Source organism: Artemia franciscana, unplaced genomic scaffold, assembly GCF_032884065.1.
Source record: "Artemia franciscana unplaced genomic scaffold, ASM3288406v1 PGA_scaffold_75, whole genome shotgun sequence".
Lineage (NCBI taxonomy): Eukaryota > Metazoa > Arthropoda > Branchiopoda > Anostraca > Artemiidae > Artemia > Artemia franciscana.
Window position 1 is genome coordinate 454,636 of NW_027062711.1, and position 13,109 is coordinate 467,744.

General features: G+C 36.4%; 1 protein-coding gene across 1 annotated transcript in view; it reads left to right on the forward strand.

Moving 5' to 3' along the window:
- LOC136042214 (sphingomyelin phosphodiesterase-like) overlaps window positions 1–13,109 on the forward strand; it is a 57,259-nt gene that overhangs the window by 11,279 nt on the left and 32,871 nt on the right. Inside the window, exon 3 of the mRNA XM_065727151.1 lies at window positions 1,252–1,424. Within this exon, the coding sequence (XP_065583223.1) occupies window positions 1,342–1,424 (83 nt within the window). The 5' untranslated portion in view covers window positions 1,252–1,341. The remainder of the gene's footprint in view (window positions 1–1,251; window positions 1,425–13,109) is intronic.

Sequence of the window (13,109 nt, forward strand, 5' to 3'; positions counted from 1 at the left end):
TAAACATATGAGGTGAGAGGATTCATCCTTGCAAAAAACCAACAGAAGTTTGGAATTCTTCGGTCGTCCCCTCAACTGTTTATACTTGCCTTCTGAACCACTCATACACGTTACAAATGGGTGATATGATATTTGAGGGAAAACATTTTAAGACTCTTTTTTTAAGCTGTACTTTCGGTTCTGCTGGTGTTCTTTGTAAACAATAGTCTGTCCAACTACTGGGAAATTTTATCAAAATAACAAATTTGAATGACAGATTTTGACTTGTTTGTTCTTTTTCTTATTGCAAATAACAGCGATCTCATTTCACTTGTTTTGTATTTTAATAATAATTCAATGATGCCTAGATTCTTAGTGCTTGTGATTTTTTTTTTTTATTTAAAACTGCAAAAAAAAATACGGTACTGTTTATTCTTTCCTAAACAAAGGACTTGACCTTGTCATCTTCCTGAAATCCCACTATGACGTCAAGTTTTTGATATTGTTGTGACTAAGAAATTTTAAGACTTTTCCATGGATGTTCGAAGATACCCTTGTATATTTCATTTGGGTATCCCAGTATATACCACATATGCAGTGGGCAGCTGCCCGGAAGCACCATCAGCAATAATATTTACACCATGGGTCTACCGTGACACTTTATCTTGTCAAGATAGGCTCCTGGCTTTGGGTGAATTTTGCTAATATTAATAATGTTTTACTAATAAGACTTTCTTGGAATCGTTATTTTATTGGAAAGGTTGTTTTCTTCGAATTTCTGGTTTTAAAAAGTCACCAAAAGGCGTTTAACGATAGGAGGTATAAATAACTTTGAAAAGGCCGGTTAAATTCATAATAGTAGGCATAATAAAATAAAGAGTAATATTCCTGGAGCGAGAAAGTACCATGGGTACTACTTCCATATACCTAATTAGCTACAATTACTAATTGAATAAACAGAATCATAAAGATTTTTGTACATATTCATTGTCATTACAGGGATTACATGCAGTTAGTTTGTTTCATTAACAGATGAGGAATTTTATATATAGTTATGTAGGCTTCGCCTACCCTGTTTCGTCTCATGACTATGGAAAGTCAAGACAGGTGAAGAGGAGATAGGTAAAGGGACTTGTATTTTTGGGGGAATGGGACAGACTACTTTTTCTCAGGTTTTCACAAAACAGTAACACCTCGGCTTATTCTTTTTTTCATCTGTCGTCCAACAGGCTTTTGTTTAGTCTTAAATACAATATTGCTGTGTCTTTCTAGGATATCGATTTTATTGTTTGGACTGGAGATCTGCCACCACACGATGTTTGGGAAACAAATGAAACTGAACACACCAACATTATTCAAGATATGACAAATTTGTTGGTAGAATTCTTCCCAAGCACACCTGTTTACGGTGCTATCGGAAATCACGAGTCCCACCCCATTAATGCGTAAGTAAAATTAATGCGTAAAAACTATATTAAAAAAAAGCTACATACATGATGCAGCCAAAAGCCAGGGAATTGAAAGCTTCCTGTACAGGATCTTTGGGCCATGGCAACTCCAATAATGTATTTTTCGTTTGATTCCCATGGCACACCTAGAATTTTCCGGCTATTTTTCAAAATTCCAATATCAATTTACACTTTAACAAACAAATACAACGTAGAGACAATAGGGAAAATTTCAAGACAGTGGAAATTATTTCTGTAGATATTTCGGCCCTATGTCCAAGGGCCGTCTTCAGCACAATACAAGAATAAGAGAGAAACTATATATATATATATAAAAGAACTTACATCAAATTGTGAGGATTAAAACTGAATAATTAAAAACACTTTTTAAAACTTTTTTTTAAAAAGTAGCCCTAGCATCTTTACTTCAGCGAAGTTCAACCAGGACTGGCGAAAAGAATGAAATGAGAATATAAGCTCGTTCAAACTGAAGAGAATAAAATGATTAGATGCAATTTCTTAAAGCTAATCTTGCTTTTTTAGCAGCCTGTCTCAAAGGCCTTTTCGTAGTTGGTTCAGTACTATTATAAATTGGTTTAGTAAAATATTTTGTTAGATCATTTTTAATTAAATTTGAGTATAAAGAATTTAGTGAGTATTCCCCCAAGTCCCTGTTCAAAGAAATATTGTTATTTATTTTGAGATTAATTTCGATTGATTCTCGAACCACCTGTTTTATTCCCAAATCATTACTAATGAGTGAAGAGTTTTCAAAAAGTATCATGTGGGACGGATTATTAAATATATGCCAACCTAAAGCAGAATCAAAGGAGTTGTTGGAACTATTTGAAATTAAGGCCTTGTCTATGTCATTTTTATGCTGTTGTAACCGTTTGTCTAGATTCTGATGGGTCCTGTCGACATAGTATTTTCCGCAATCACATGGTATTTGATAGACCCCTCTTTGGCGAGTAACTGGGGTCTTATCTTTACCCGAGTTTAAGAAATTGATGATTTTAAAATTATAAGTAAAAACTACGTACAGATTATTTTTTGTGCAAATATTTTTTAATTTTGTTGTGATCTTTGGGATATACGGAAGATAGACAATATTTGAAGGCTTATCAGTAGCCTCACATTGTGAAGTATCTTCTTCGATTTTACAAGAATGTCTTTTTATTCTACGGTTAATTATTTTATTGACAAAAGGAATGGGGTATCCATTCCCAAAAAGAATATCTCTGATAAAGTTTATTTCTACATTTATATATGAATTGGAGCAAATATTCAGGGCACGATCAATGAGGGAAGTTACAACTGCTCTTTTAACTTGTGGGGGGTGATTTTAATTAAAGTGAAGATATCTATTGTTTTGTGTTGGCTTTCGATATATAGTAAAATCCAGTTCATCAGAATTACGAATAATTAATACATCTAAAAACGGAAGTTTATTTTCAATTTCAACTTCTAGGACGAACTGCAAATTTCGGTCTAAGTGTTAAGATGATCTAAGAAGCCCCGAAGCTCAGCTTCCCCATAATTCCAAAGTGAAATTACGTCATCCATGTAACGACCCCAATAGACGTGTTTAAAAAAATAAGAATTCAATGCCCAATTCTCAAGATTCTCGACGTAAATATTTGCTAGTAGCCCGGATAAAGGTGCTCCCATGGGTAAACCATTTTTTTGCTGATAAAAAGAATCGCGAAATTGAAAATACATAGAAAACTTATTACAAATTTTAACAAGAGTCATTAAAACTTCACAATCATTTCCTGTCGCTGAAGTCTCGATCAAGTGGTAATTTTCTTCTATTTTGTTTTTTAATAATTCCTCTGAAATAGTTACATCTATATTTGTATACATTGAAACAATGTCGAAACTACTAACTATTGTGTTTTCTGAAATACTTGTGTTGCTAAGTTTTTTAACCAAATCTGCCGAGTTACGAATATAGGAATTTTGAGAATACAATAAAGGTTTGAAAGCTGTACAAAGCCATTTTCCAATATTGGCAGCGGGGGCTTTAGTACAAGCTACGATAGGTCTTAAGGGAATACCTTGTTTATGTATTTTTGGTAAACCGTAGAGTTTAGGACAGAAACTACCACGGGGAAAAAATTTATTGTATAGTTGTGGGGTGATTTTACCATTTTGTTTTAGCTGCTTTAATTCATTTATAATATTATTAGTGAACTGATCAGTAGGATCATGAGTTATTGTTTGATATGTAATTGTGTCATTTAAATGCGAAAGAATTTTGTTGTCATAATCTGTCGTATTCATGACAACAAGTGAATTGCTTTTGTCTGCTTTAGTTATTATAATAGAAGGATCTTTTCGGAGATTAGATAGTATTTTTATGTCATGCAAATTTTCCCGTGTGGAATTGGTAGGAGGCTTATACTTTTTTTGGCTGTTATAGAGGATATTTATAATACCAGATCTAACTTCATCCGGGTTAGAGACAGAAGGATAGTGTTTATGCAAAGCGGACTCTAGAGAGGAAACTATATCTGCCACAGGAACCTGTTTCGGTAGAAAAGAAAATTTTGGACCTTTTTCTAGTGTTTCGATTTCCTGGGGTTCCAATGTTTTAGAAGAGAGGTTAACGATAGCAGGTCCAGGAGTGAATCTTGGAGAATAAATACGGTTTCTCATCGAAGATTCGTTTCGTAAGCCTTCCAATTTTTTATAGAGGCGTTCCTTGGACAAGCGAAAATCGTGGCTAAACAAATTCCTTTCTAATCTAACAACTTGAGCAAAATCAACGGTGGTCAGGTTTTCCAGCAAAAAAGTTTCCAACGATTTTCTCTCTGAAGAAATAATATGTCGTTTCTGTTTTTTGTTCTTAATAATATGGACTAGGGTTTTTAACTGTAGTGTATGTGCAAATTGCGCTTCTTTCCGGGTATTTAAATGTAATTTATATCTTAAAGACTTGGGAATAAGGTTTTCATTTCTACAGGATTCTAAAAAATTTTGTTGATTGATAATATTAGCATGTTTTTTACCTAGACTAATAAAATAAAAGATATCATAGGTCAACTGCTCCCCATAAGCTGGACGAAAATAGCGACGAAGACCACACTGCCTTTCCATAACAAACAAATACAACGTAGAGACAATAGGGAAAATTTTTGTCGTTGTATTTGTTTGTTATGGAAAGGCAGTGTGGTCTTCGTCGCTATTTAATTTACACTTTAATCTGCATTTGCAATGGAAATACATAAATCATAAGGCAAAACTTTCGAATTTGGTGATTTTATGTTTGTTACACCCATTGCAATTATTTTTTTAATCTTCATCTTCACTAGTGTAGTATCTTGTTTTAGTTAGTGATTAACGGTAATAAGGGATCCATAATTATTGGGCAATTTCGGAAATACGATAAATAGTACTAATAACGCGGAAGCAGAACAACTAATTTATTATTCTTATTCGTTTTAGTATTAAGCACTACCCGACTACTGGTCCGAAACGGCCGTTGGTTCGGTATGAAAAGATGACTGATGATCTACTAATCGTCTTACGTCTACTAATAAATATAATAATAAAACAAAAGAAAGCAAATTCATGTAGCCTAAAATGGTCCCAATTTTGTTTTGTCTCTGATAGGCTAGCAGCTTCCTTGGCAGGTGTAGTGGGCCAAACAAACGTAAAAAAATGTTTTGAAAACAGGGGTAGTATCAATCCATAAGCTCCTGCAATGGTTCGAACGTTATTTTTCTTCGATCGACAGGAAACTTCCAACGTAAATAGACTAGACAAATGGAACCTATTGAGATTAGCTCTTCTTCAAAATTTATTGTTCTCGTTAAGTTCTATTTGGTCCAAGGCTAGTTATGTTGAAAGTTTCCCGTTGATCAGGGGAAAACAATGTTAGAACCATTTTGGAATTTTATGCATTGATACAAGCCGTTTTTTTTTAAATATTTTTTTTTTCTCGGTTCTGTTCTGTTCGAGTTGCTACACATACTATTAAGATTTTAGTCTATCAAAGAAAAATTAGGGCCCTTTTTAGACGTTACGAATCAACAGGTCCGAACAAAAGCTTTTGCAAAGATTCATTGGGATACCTTTTTTCTGTCAACATGCCCTATAATTCTGAGAGAACCCGACAAAATTAATTTTTTCTACCTCAGTGCCACAAAATTATGTATCCAATCTTAAAAAAAAAAAGTTTGGAGTGTCATTTGAGGTCTACTTGGCTTTGTCGAAATGCTCTGTAAGTTCCAAGTCTACCAGAAAAAAAATGGTCCATTTTCGGGTTTTAAGGTCCTATACAGCCAGAATTAATTCTGCATCAATTTTTTTTCTGCATAGGATTCCACCCGGCCAGGTAACTTACGGATGTCATCTTCATGTCAATTTGGCTGTTCAGATCCGCATGCGGGGGAATTTTCCACGGGGGAGCGGAAGAATTATTGGGAGGAATTTTCTTCGGTGAGAGTGGAATTGTCCAGGGGAATTTCCCCTGGGGATTTTCCACGGGAGAAGGGGGTATTTTCCAGGGGGATGGTATTTTATGCTGGGATATTTTCCATGAAGGGTACTTTTTGAGGAAGGGGGTATCTTCTTGGGGTATTTTTGACGGGTGGAGTTTTCCACCAGCGGAGGAGATGTTTTCCTTGGGGAAGGTATTACGTGGTTGGATATTTTCCCTGAGGGGTAGTTTTTTAAGCAGGGTTTTCTTGGGGTATTTTCTGTGGGCAAGGATATTTTCCATGGGGTAAAGGCCTAGACTCGTCACAGACACTTTGATAGCCTAGATGCATAGTTTGCTTCAAGTTGCCTATGCCCTTCCCCAAAGAACAGATTCTAGCCCAACAGTGGGTCATAATGCCAAAGTTTAGGGCCAATTAAAGTTCCAGCGAATTTTAGCGCAAACCAGGGACTCATAGTGAAAGACCAAATCCGTTAACTCTTCCTTATGCCGTTTCCTCCAAGATTTAAATTCCACTTAAACTCCACTTTGGAAATCTTGATTTACGAATAATCCCTAATAAGTTTTACCTGATCAGACAACCCAAACCAAACAAGACCTCTATTTTTCTCGACTCAATCTCTGAAGGATGGAAATTTAGGGTCACTGCCCCTGGGACTGTGGAGTTGATGTCGACCCTACAAGCATGGTTATTAGACCTTTTGACGTTTTTGAACAAGACGGTTGTGTTAAAATTTTGATCCCATATCATGAAGGCTACGGAGGAAATATGCGAGGAAACTTTATCCATTTTTTGAAGTTGAGTTGGGTCCCGTTTCAAGAAGCACTATAGTTTTGTTTTGATTTTTCTTTCTGCATTGGAGCCCTCTTCGCCCATGGATAAAGGAAATAAGTTACGAGTCAATAGCAGAAACACTATTTGGCTATATTTTGGACCCTGTTTTCTGGGAGGAAAAGACTGCTCCTAAAACATTTTTTTATTTTTGGTTCCTCTTGGCCAAACAACTTACGGCTTAAATTCCTGGCCTGTTTCGAGCTCTAGAAGCCCCCGCTCTCCATAAAAATAATACTTAATCGTTTTGATTCAGAGAACGACCTCTGAAAATCTTGAGCCTATCACACACCAAACATCATGCAAGCCCTTCTTTTCAAACAAGAAACCTATATGTTAACACTTAACAGTTTGCACAATTTTATGCCCTTGTTCCAGTGCTTCTAAGGGTCATGTCGACCCTGGAAGCATATATTTTGAACCCCTAGCTATTCTGAGCAAAATGGCTATCCCAAATTTTGATCATACTTCTTGGTTAAGGGGGTGGCTAGCGAAAACTAGGGCATCATAGTGGGCTGTTCGTCCTTAACTAACTCAGGAGTTTTGAAGAACGCTCTAAAGCTTCGTTTTTCTATTCTATAGAGCCTCATTTCAAGTTTCTAGGACCCACACTTCCATAGAAAATGGCCAGGGGAAAAATAGAAACAATATATTGACGGCATATGGCTCTTTACTTAGACAAAGTAAGAAAAGTGTTTTTTTGAAAGAACAGATTTTTGAAAGAACGGGAAGATAAGTCTTAGGAATAAGTTCTAAGGCCATTATAAAGCCATGAAATTTCATTAATATGAGTATAAAGCATGAATTTTTCTAATAATACCACCCCATAAAAGATGAGGAAGATGAGATAGACGTTTCTAAAAGCATGTGTCTTTGAATGGTTTTAAGTAATCATTTGATGAGCTGAATATCAGGAAAACAAGCTCTGCAAAAAATCACTTTGATTTCAATACTAATAGTTTTCATGACTGAAAAAAACTCATTTTGAGGAGCTGAATATGAAACAACAAACTATGCAACAACCGCTTTTATCCCAGAACCTATAACATTAATGAATGAAAGAAATTATTTGGTGAGCTGAATATAAATTAATAAGCTATGCAACAAAAATATCAACATATCATATCAATATATCATATTTGATATATATCAAACATACCACTATATCATAATGGTATGTGTTATCACATATGATTATCATGTGATATATCATATGGTTCTTACATATATATTACATGATTGTATTTCCTCTTCCTCTTTCTATTATTGGAAAGAGGAACCTAATAGATCCTAAGATAAAGCCTAAACTCTATTAAGCTTGACTCTTTCTCTCAAATCTACTTTTAAAACAGTGAAAAACATTACCGTAAAGAGCGGGGGGTTGAGGAGGGAACAGCCCCGTTCATATAAGGAGTAATTTCTGTTCGTTTTAAGTTTTAATCTCGCTCCTTACTTTCAGTTAAAAAAACTTGTTTTTATGGCACTTGGTATTAACCAAGTGACATATAGCAATCTCAAATTCTGTCGGTCTGTCGGTCTGTCTGTCGATCCAGATTTTATTACTTTAGTTACTTCCAGGTAAGCTAGGACGATGAAATTTGGCAAGCGTATCAGGGACCAGACCAGATTAAATTAGAAATAGTCATTTTCCTGAATTCTGAAAAATTAGAAAAAATGAGGTATTTTTAACTTACGAACGGGTGATCGGATCTCAATGCAATTTGATGTTTAGAAGGATATCGTGTCTTAGAGCTCTCATTTTAAATCCCAACCGGATCTGGTGACATTGGGGGGGGATTCGGGAGGGGGATACCTAAAACTTGGAAAACACTTAGAGTGGAGGGATCGTGATGAAACTTGGTGGAAAAATAAACTCAAGTCCTAGCTACATGATTGACATAACCGGAACGGATCCACTCTCTTTGGGGCAGCTGGGGTAGGGGTTAATTCTGAAAAATTAGAAAAAATGAGGTATTTTTAACTTACGAACGGGTGATCGGATCTCAATGAAATTTGATATTTAGAAGGATATCGTGTCTCAAAGCTTTTATTTTAAATCCTGACAGGATCTGGTGACATTGGGGGATGTTTGGGGTGGGGGAACCTAAAATCATGGAAAACGCTAAGATTGGAGGGATCGGGATAAAACTTGGTGGGAAAAATAAGCAGAAGTCTTACATACGTAATTTACATAATTGGAACGGATCCGCTCTATTGGGGGGGGGGGGTAATTCTGAAAAATAAGAAAAAATTACGTATTTTTAACTTACGAAAGAGTGATCGGATCTTCATGAAACTTCATATTTAGAAGGTCCTCGTAACTCGGATCTCTTATTTTAAATCTCAACCGGATCAAGCGTAATTGGGGGGGGGGCAGTTGGGGGGACCGGAAATCTTAGAAAATACTTAAAGCGGTGAGATCAGGATGAAACTGGATGGGGAGAATAGAAACCTGTCGAAGATACGTGACTAACATAACCGGAGTGGATCTGCTCTCTTTGGTGGAATTGGGGGGGGGAGGGGTAAATTTGAAAATTGAGGTATTTGTAACTTACGAAAGGGTGACCAGATCTTAATGAAATTTGATATTTAGAAGGATCTTGTGCTTTAAAGTTCTAATTTTAAATTCCGACCAGATCCTGTGACATTGGGGGGAGTTGGAGGGGGAAACCGGAATTCTTGGAAAACGTGAAAATTGGGGTATTTTTATCTTACGAATAGATGATCGGATCTTAATGAAATTTGATTTTTAGAAGGAATCCATGTCTCAGAGCTCTTATTTCAAGTCCCGACCAGATCTTTTGACATTGGGGGGAGTTGGAGGGGGAAATCTTGAAAAAACACTTGGAGTGGAGGAATCGGGATGAAGCTTGGTGGATAGAATAAACAAATGTCCTTGATATGTGATTGACAGAATCGTACTGGATTTGCTCTCTTTGGAGGAGTTGGGGGGAGGGGTTCAGTGATTTGGCGAGTTTGGTGCTTCTGGACGTGCTAGGGCGATGAAAATTGGTAGGCGTGTCAGGGAGGTGCACAATTTGACTTGATAAAGTCGTTTTCTCAGATTCGACCATCTGGGGGGCTAAAGGGAGAGGAAAAATTAGAAAAAAATTAGGTATTTATAACTTACGAGTGGGTGATCGGATCTTAATGAATTTTGATATTTAGAAGGACATCGTGACTCAGAGCTCTTATTTTAAATCCTGACCGGCATTAAGCCTCTTATTTTCCTTTTTAAATCAATCTATTGATTCATAGAATTTTGTTAGAGCTCATACCATATGATCTCTTGGCTCTTAGCTCTCCTCGCCTCGTCACAAGTGCCATATGAGCTCTTAGCTCTTGTTTTATTTAATTTCAGAATGTTTTAGAATTAATGCATGTTTTGATTTTGGTTCTCTGCACATAAATACTTAGAACGAAATTTGGATATTTTTTTTCTGGCTGAATGGCTTTTTCTTAGTTTTGGTCGGATGATTTTGAGAAAAAGAAGTGGGGGAGGAGGCTTAGTAGCCCTTCAATCTTTTGGTTACTTAAAAAGGCAACTAAAACTTTTAATTTTTCACGAAGGTTTTTATTAATAGAAAATATACATAACCTCCGAATTAACTTTCATAACGAACATCTATATTCGTATATTTTTATTACGTATATGAAGGGGTTTGCCCCCTCTTTAATACCTTGCTCTTTACTCTAAAGCTTAAATTTTGTCCCAATTCTTTAAGAATGACGCCTGAATCACAAAGGCCGTTGAAGAAATAGTTGAAATTACTAAAAATACTTTAGCGTAAAGAGCAGGTATTTAGGAGAAGGTGAACCCCTCATATGCGCAATAATTTCTCTTCGTTTTGTTTTAATGTTGCTCCTGACTTTCAGTTGAAAAAACTTATTACATATTTATCTTTTCATTGTTTTTAGTTTTAAATAATATTATAAAATTCTGCGCCCCCTTCATGGAAATTCTCTCATCCCATGACAAATTCCTCCATGGAAAAATCTTCCCACGTAACCCCCTCCCCTCAATCCCATCCCTATCCAAGAAAAAATTCCCCTTAAAACGTCTGTACACTTCCCAATAACCGTTACTATATGTAAACACCGGTCGAAGTTTGTAACTTGTAGCCCCGCCCCAGGGGACTGTGAGGGAGTAAGTCGTCCCAAAAGACATAGTTATCAAGTTTTTTTAACTTTGCTAAACTAAATTGCTATCTCAGAATTTTGACCCGTTGACTTAGGGGGAAAATGAGCGTGGGAGGGGGCCTAGGTTCCCTCCAATTTTTTTGGTTACTTAAAAAGGGCACTAGAACTTTTAATTTCCGTTAGAATGAGCCCTCTCGCAACATTCTAGGACCATTGGGTCGATATGATCATCCGTGGGGAATAGAAAAAAAAATAAACACGAACCCGTGATCGGTCCTCTGGCAAAAAATACCAAATTCCAAATTTTTTAGAAAGGAGCTTGAAAATTCTACAGTAGGGTTCTCTGATACTCTAAATATCATGGTGTGATTTTCGTTAAGATTCTATGACTTTTAGTGGGTGTTTCTCCCTATTTTCCAAAATAAGGCACATTTTCTCAGTCTCGTAACTTTTGATAAGTAAGACTAAATTTGATGTAACTGATATATTTAAAATCAGCATAAAAATCCAATTCTTTTGATGTATCTATTAGTATCAAAATCCCATTTTTAAAGTTTTGTTTACTATTGAGCCGGATCGCTCCTTACTTCAGTTCGTTACCACGAAATGTTTGAAAAGTACTGTTATCAGTATTTTAAAGATTGTTCATAGTAGCAAGACTGCCTCTTGGAGGCAGAGAAAGGTCGGCTAACGGACAAGGGTTATAGGCTACCTAAGGTTTGGCTTTTTGGGTAAAGGAAAAGCATACTTAAACAGAACAGGAAGAGATTATAGGAAAACATTTTAGCAACTTGGAAATTTCCAAAGACTTGATGAAGATTGAAGCTCAGAAAATAATGAGTTACTGGTCAGTTATTGGAAACACACCCAACAAGTGAAGTTAGGTTAATCCTAATGAAAATAACAAAAAATGGTGATAAAATAATACTTAGAGACAAAATTATGGAAACCTTACCTAACGCAACCTAGCCTAGCCCCCGCCCCTAATGTGCAATTATATGCCCCAAACTACACAAGTTCAAGACATTATGTCCATGTGCAATGCATTGCATCATCCATCACTTGTCTTTATGGCTATGAAATCAGTTTTCTGACATATAACCTAAGCATAATTCTTGAGTATGTTTGCAATAACCGACAAGTACTTAGAATGAAATAAAGAAGGTATAGGCATTTCTATGTTGGCCTCAATGAGAATGATGCAGCCAAGAGTTATTGTTAGTAGTTGTAGATTTTCTGGATCTTAAACAAGATTCTGCCGCCTCATTGAAATATTTTTGACGTCAGTAATTTTGCCGCTTTTCAAAAAGGGAAATCCGGAGGAACACTCCAACTATAGACCCATATCCCTAATTCCAACGATGAGTAAAATATTTGAGAAAATTATTGATGTGAGACTGTCAAAATGGCTTGAAGTGTACGAAAAAATTAAAGAAGAGCAAGGAGGCTTCCGGGCCGGATACAATACAGCGGACAGAATGTTTGTAATGCATGCCCTTTTTGAAAAAATATGGAAGAGGAAAAAATAAATTTTACGTGGCTTTTTTAGACCTCCAAAAAGCTTTCGATAGCGTGGATAGGGAATTACTGATAACGCAATTAATTAAAATTGGACTACCAAGTCATTTCGCACAGCTGGTAGCTAATATGTATGGAAGTACAAAAGCAGTCGTTAGAGTGTTTGGAAAAGGAGATCAAGGATATTTGAACAGACAAGAGGTGTTAAACAAGGAAGTGCCCGGTCACCTCGGCTATTCGGAATATCCGTAAACGACATCGTAGAATTCTTGGAGAAAAGATGGGCCCCAACCGTTAAGCTCAGCAACAGAATGATCTCGGCTCTGCTGTTCTCCGACGACATGGCATTAGTAGTGAAAACAGCTCGTGAACTACAAATTTTAATTGACCTGATGGCAGAATACCTTGAATCGAAGAAACTACGTCTAAACCTCGGGAAGACGGAGATAATGATCTTCAATAAAGGAGGAAGAAGGAATTTAGTCGAGAACGAGAAATTTCGGTTCAAAGGACAAGAGATTAAGGTAGTGGAAAAGGCGAAATATCAGGGATTTACCCTGACACCTAACTGCAGTTGGAAGGAACATGTGAGCGAAATGTCAAAGCGAGGGAAAGCAGCAGTGGGTGCAATATTACGTAATGACCTAGTGAAAAAGTCGAAGTCATTGAAAATGTTTAAGCAAATATTTGATTCGAAAATTAAACCGGCAATCCATTACGGAGCTGAGCTATGGGGCCTGGAGGC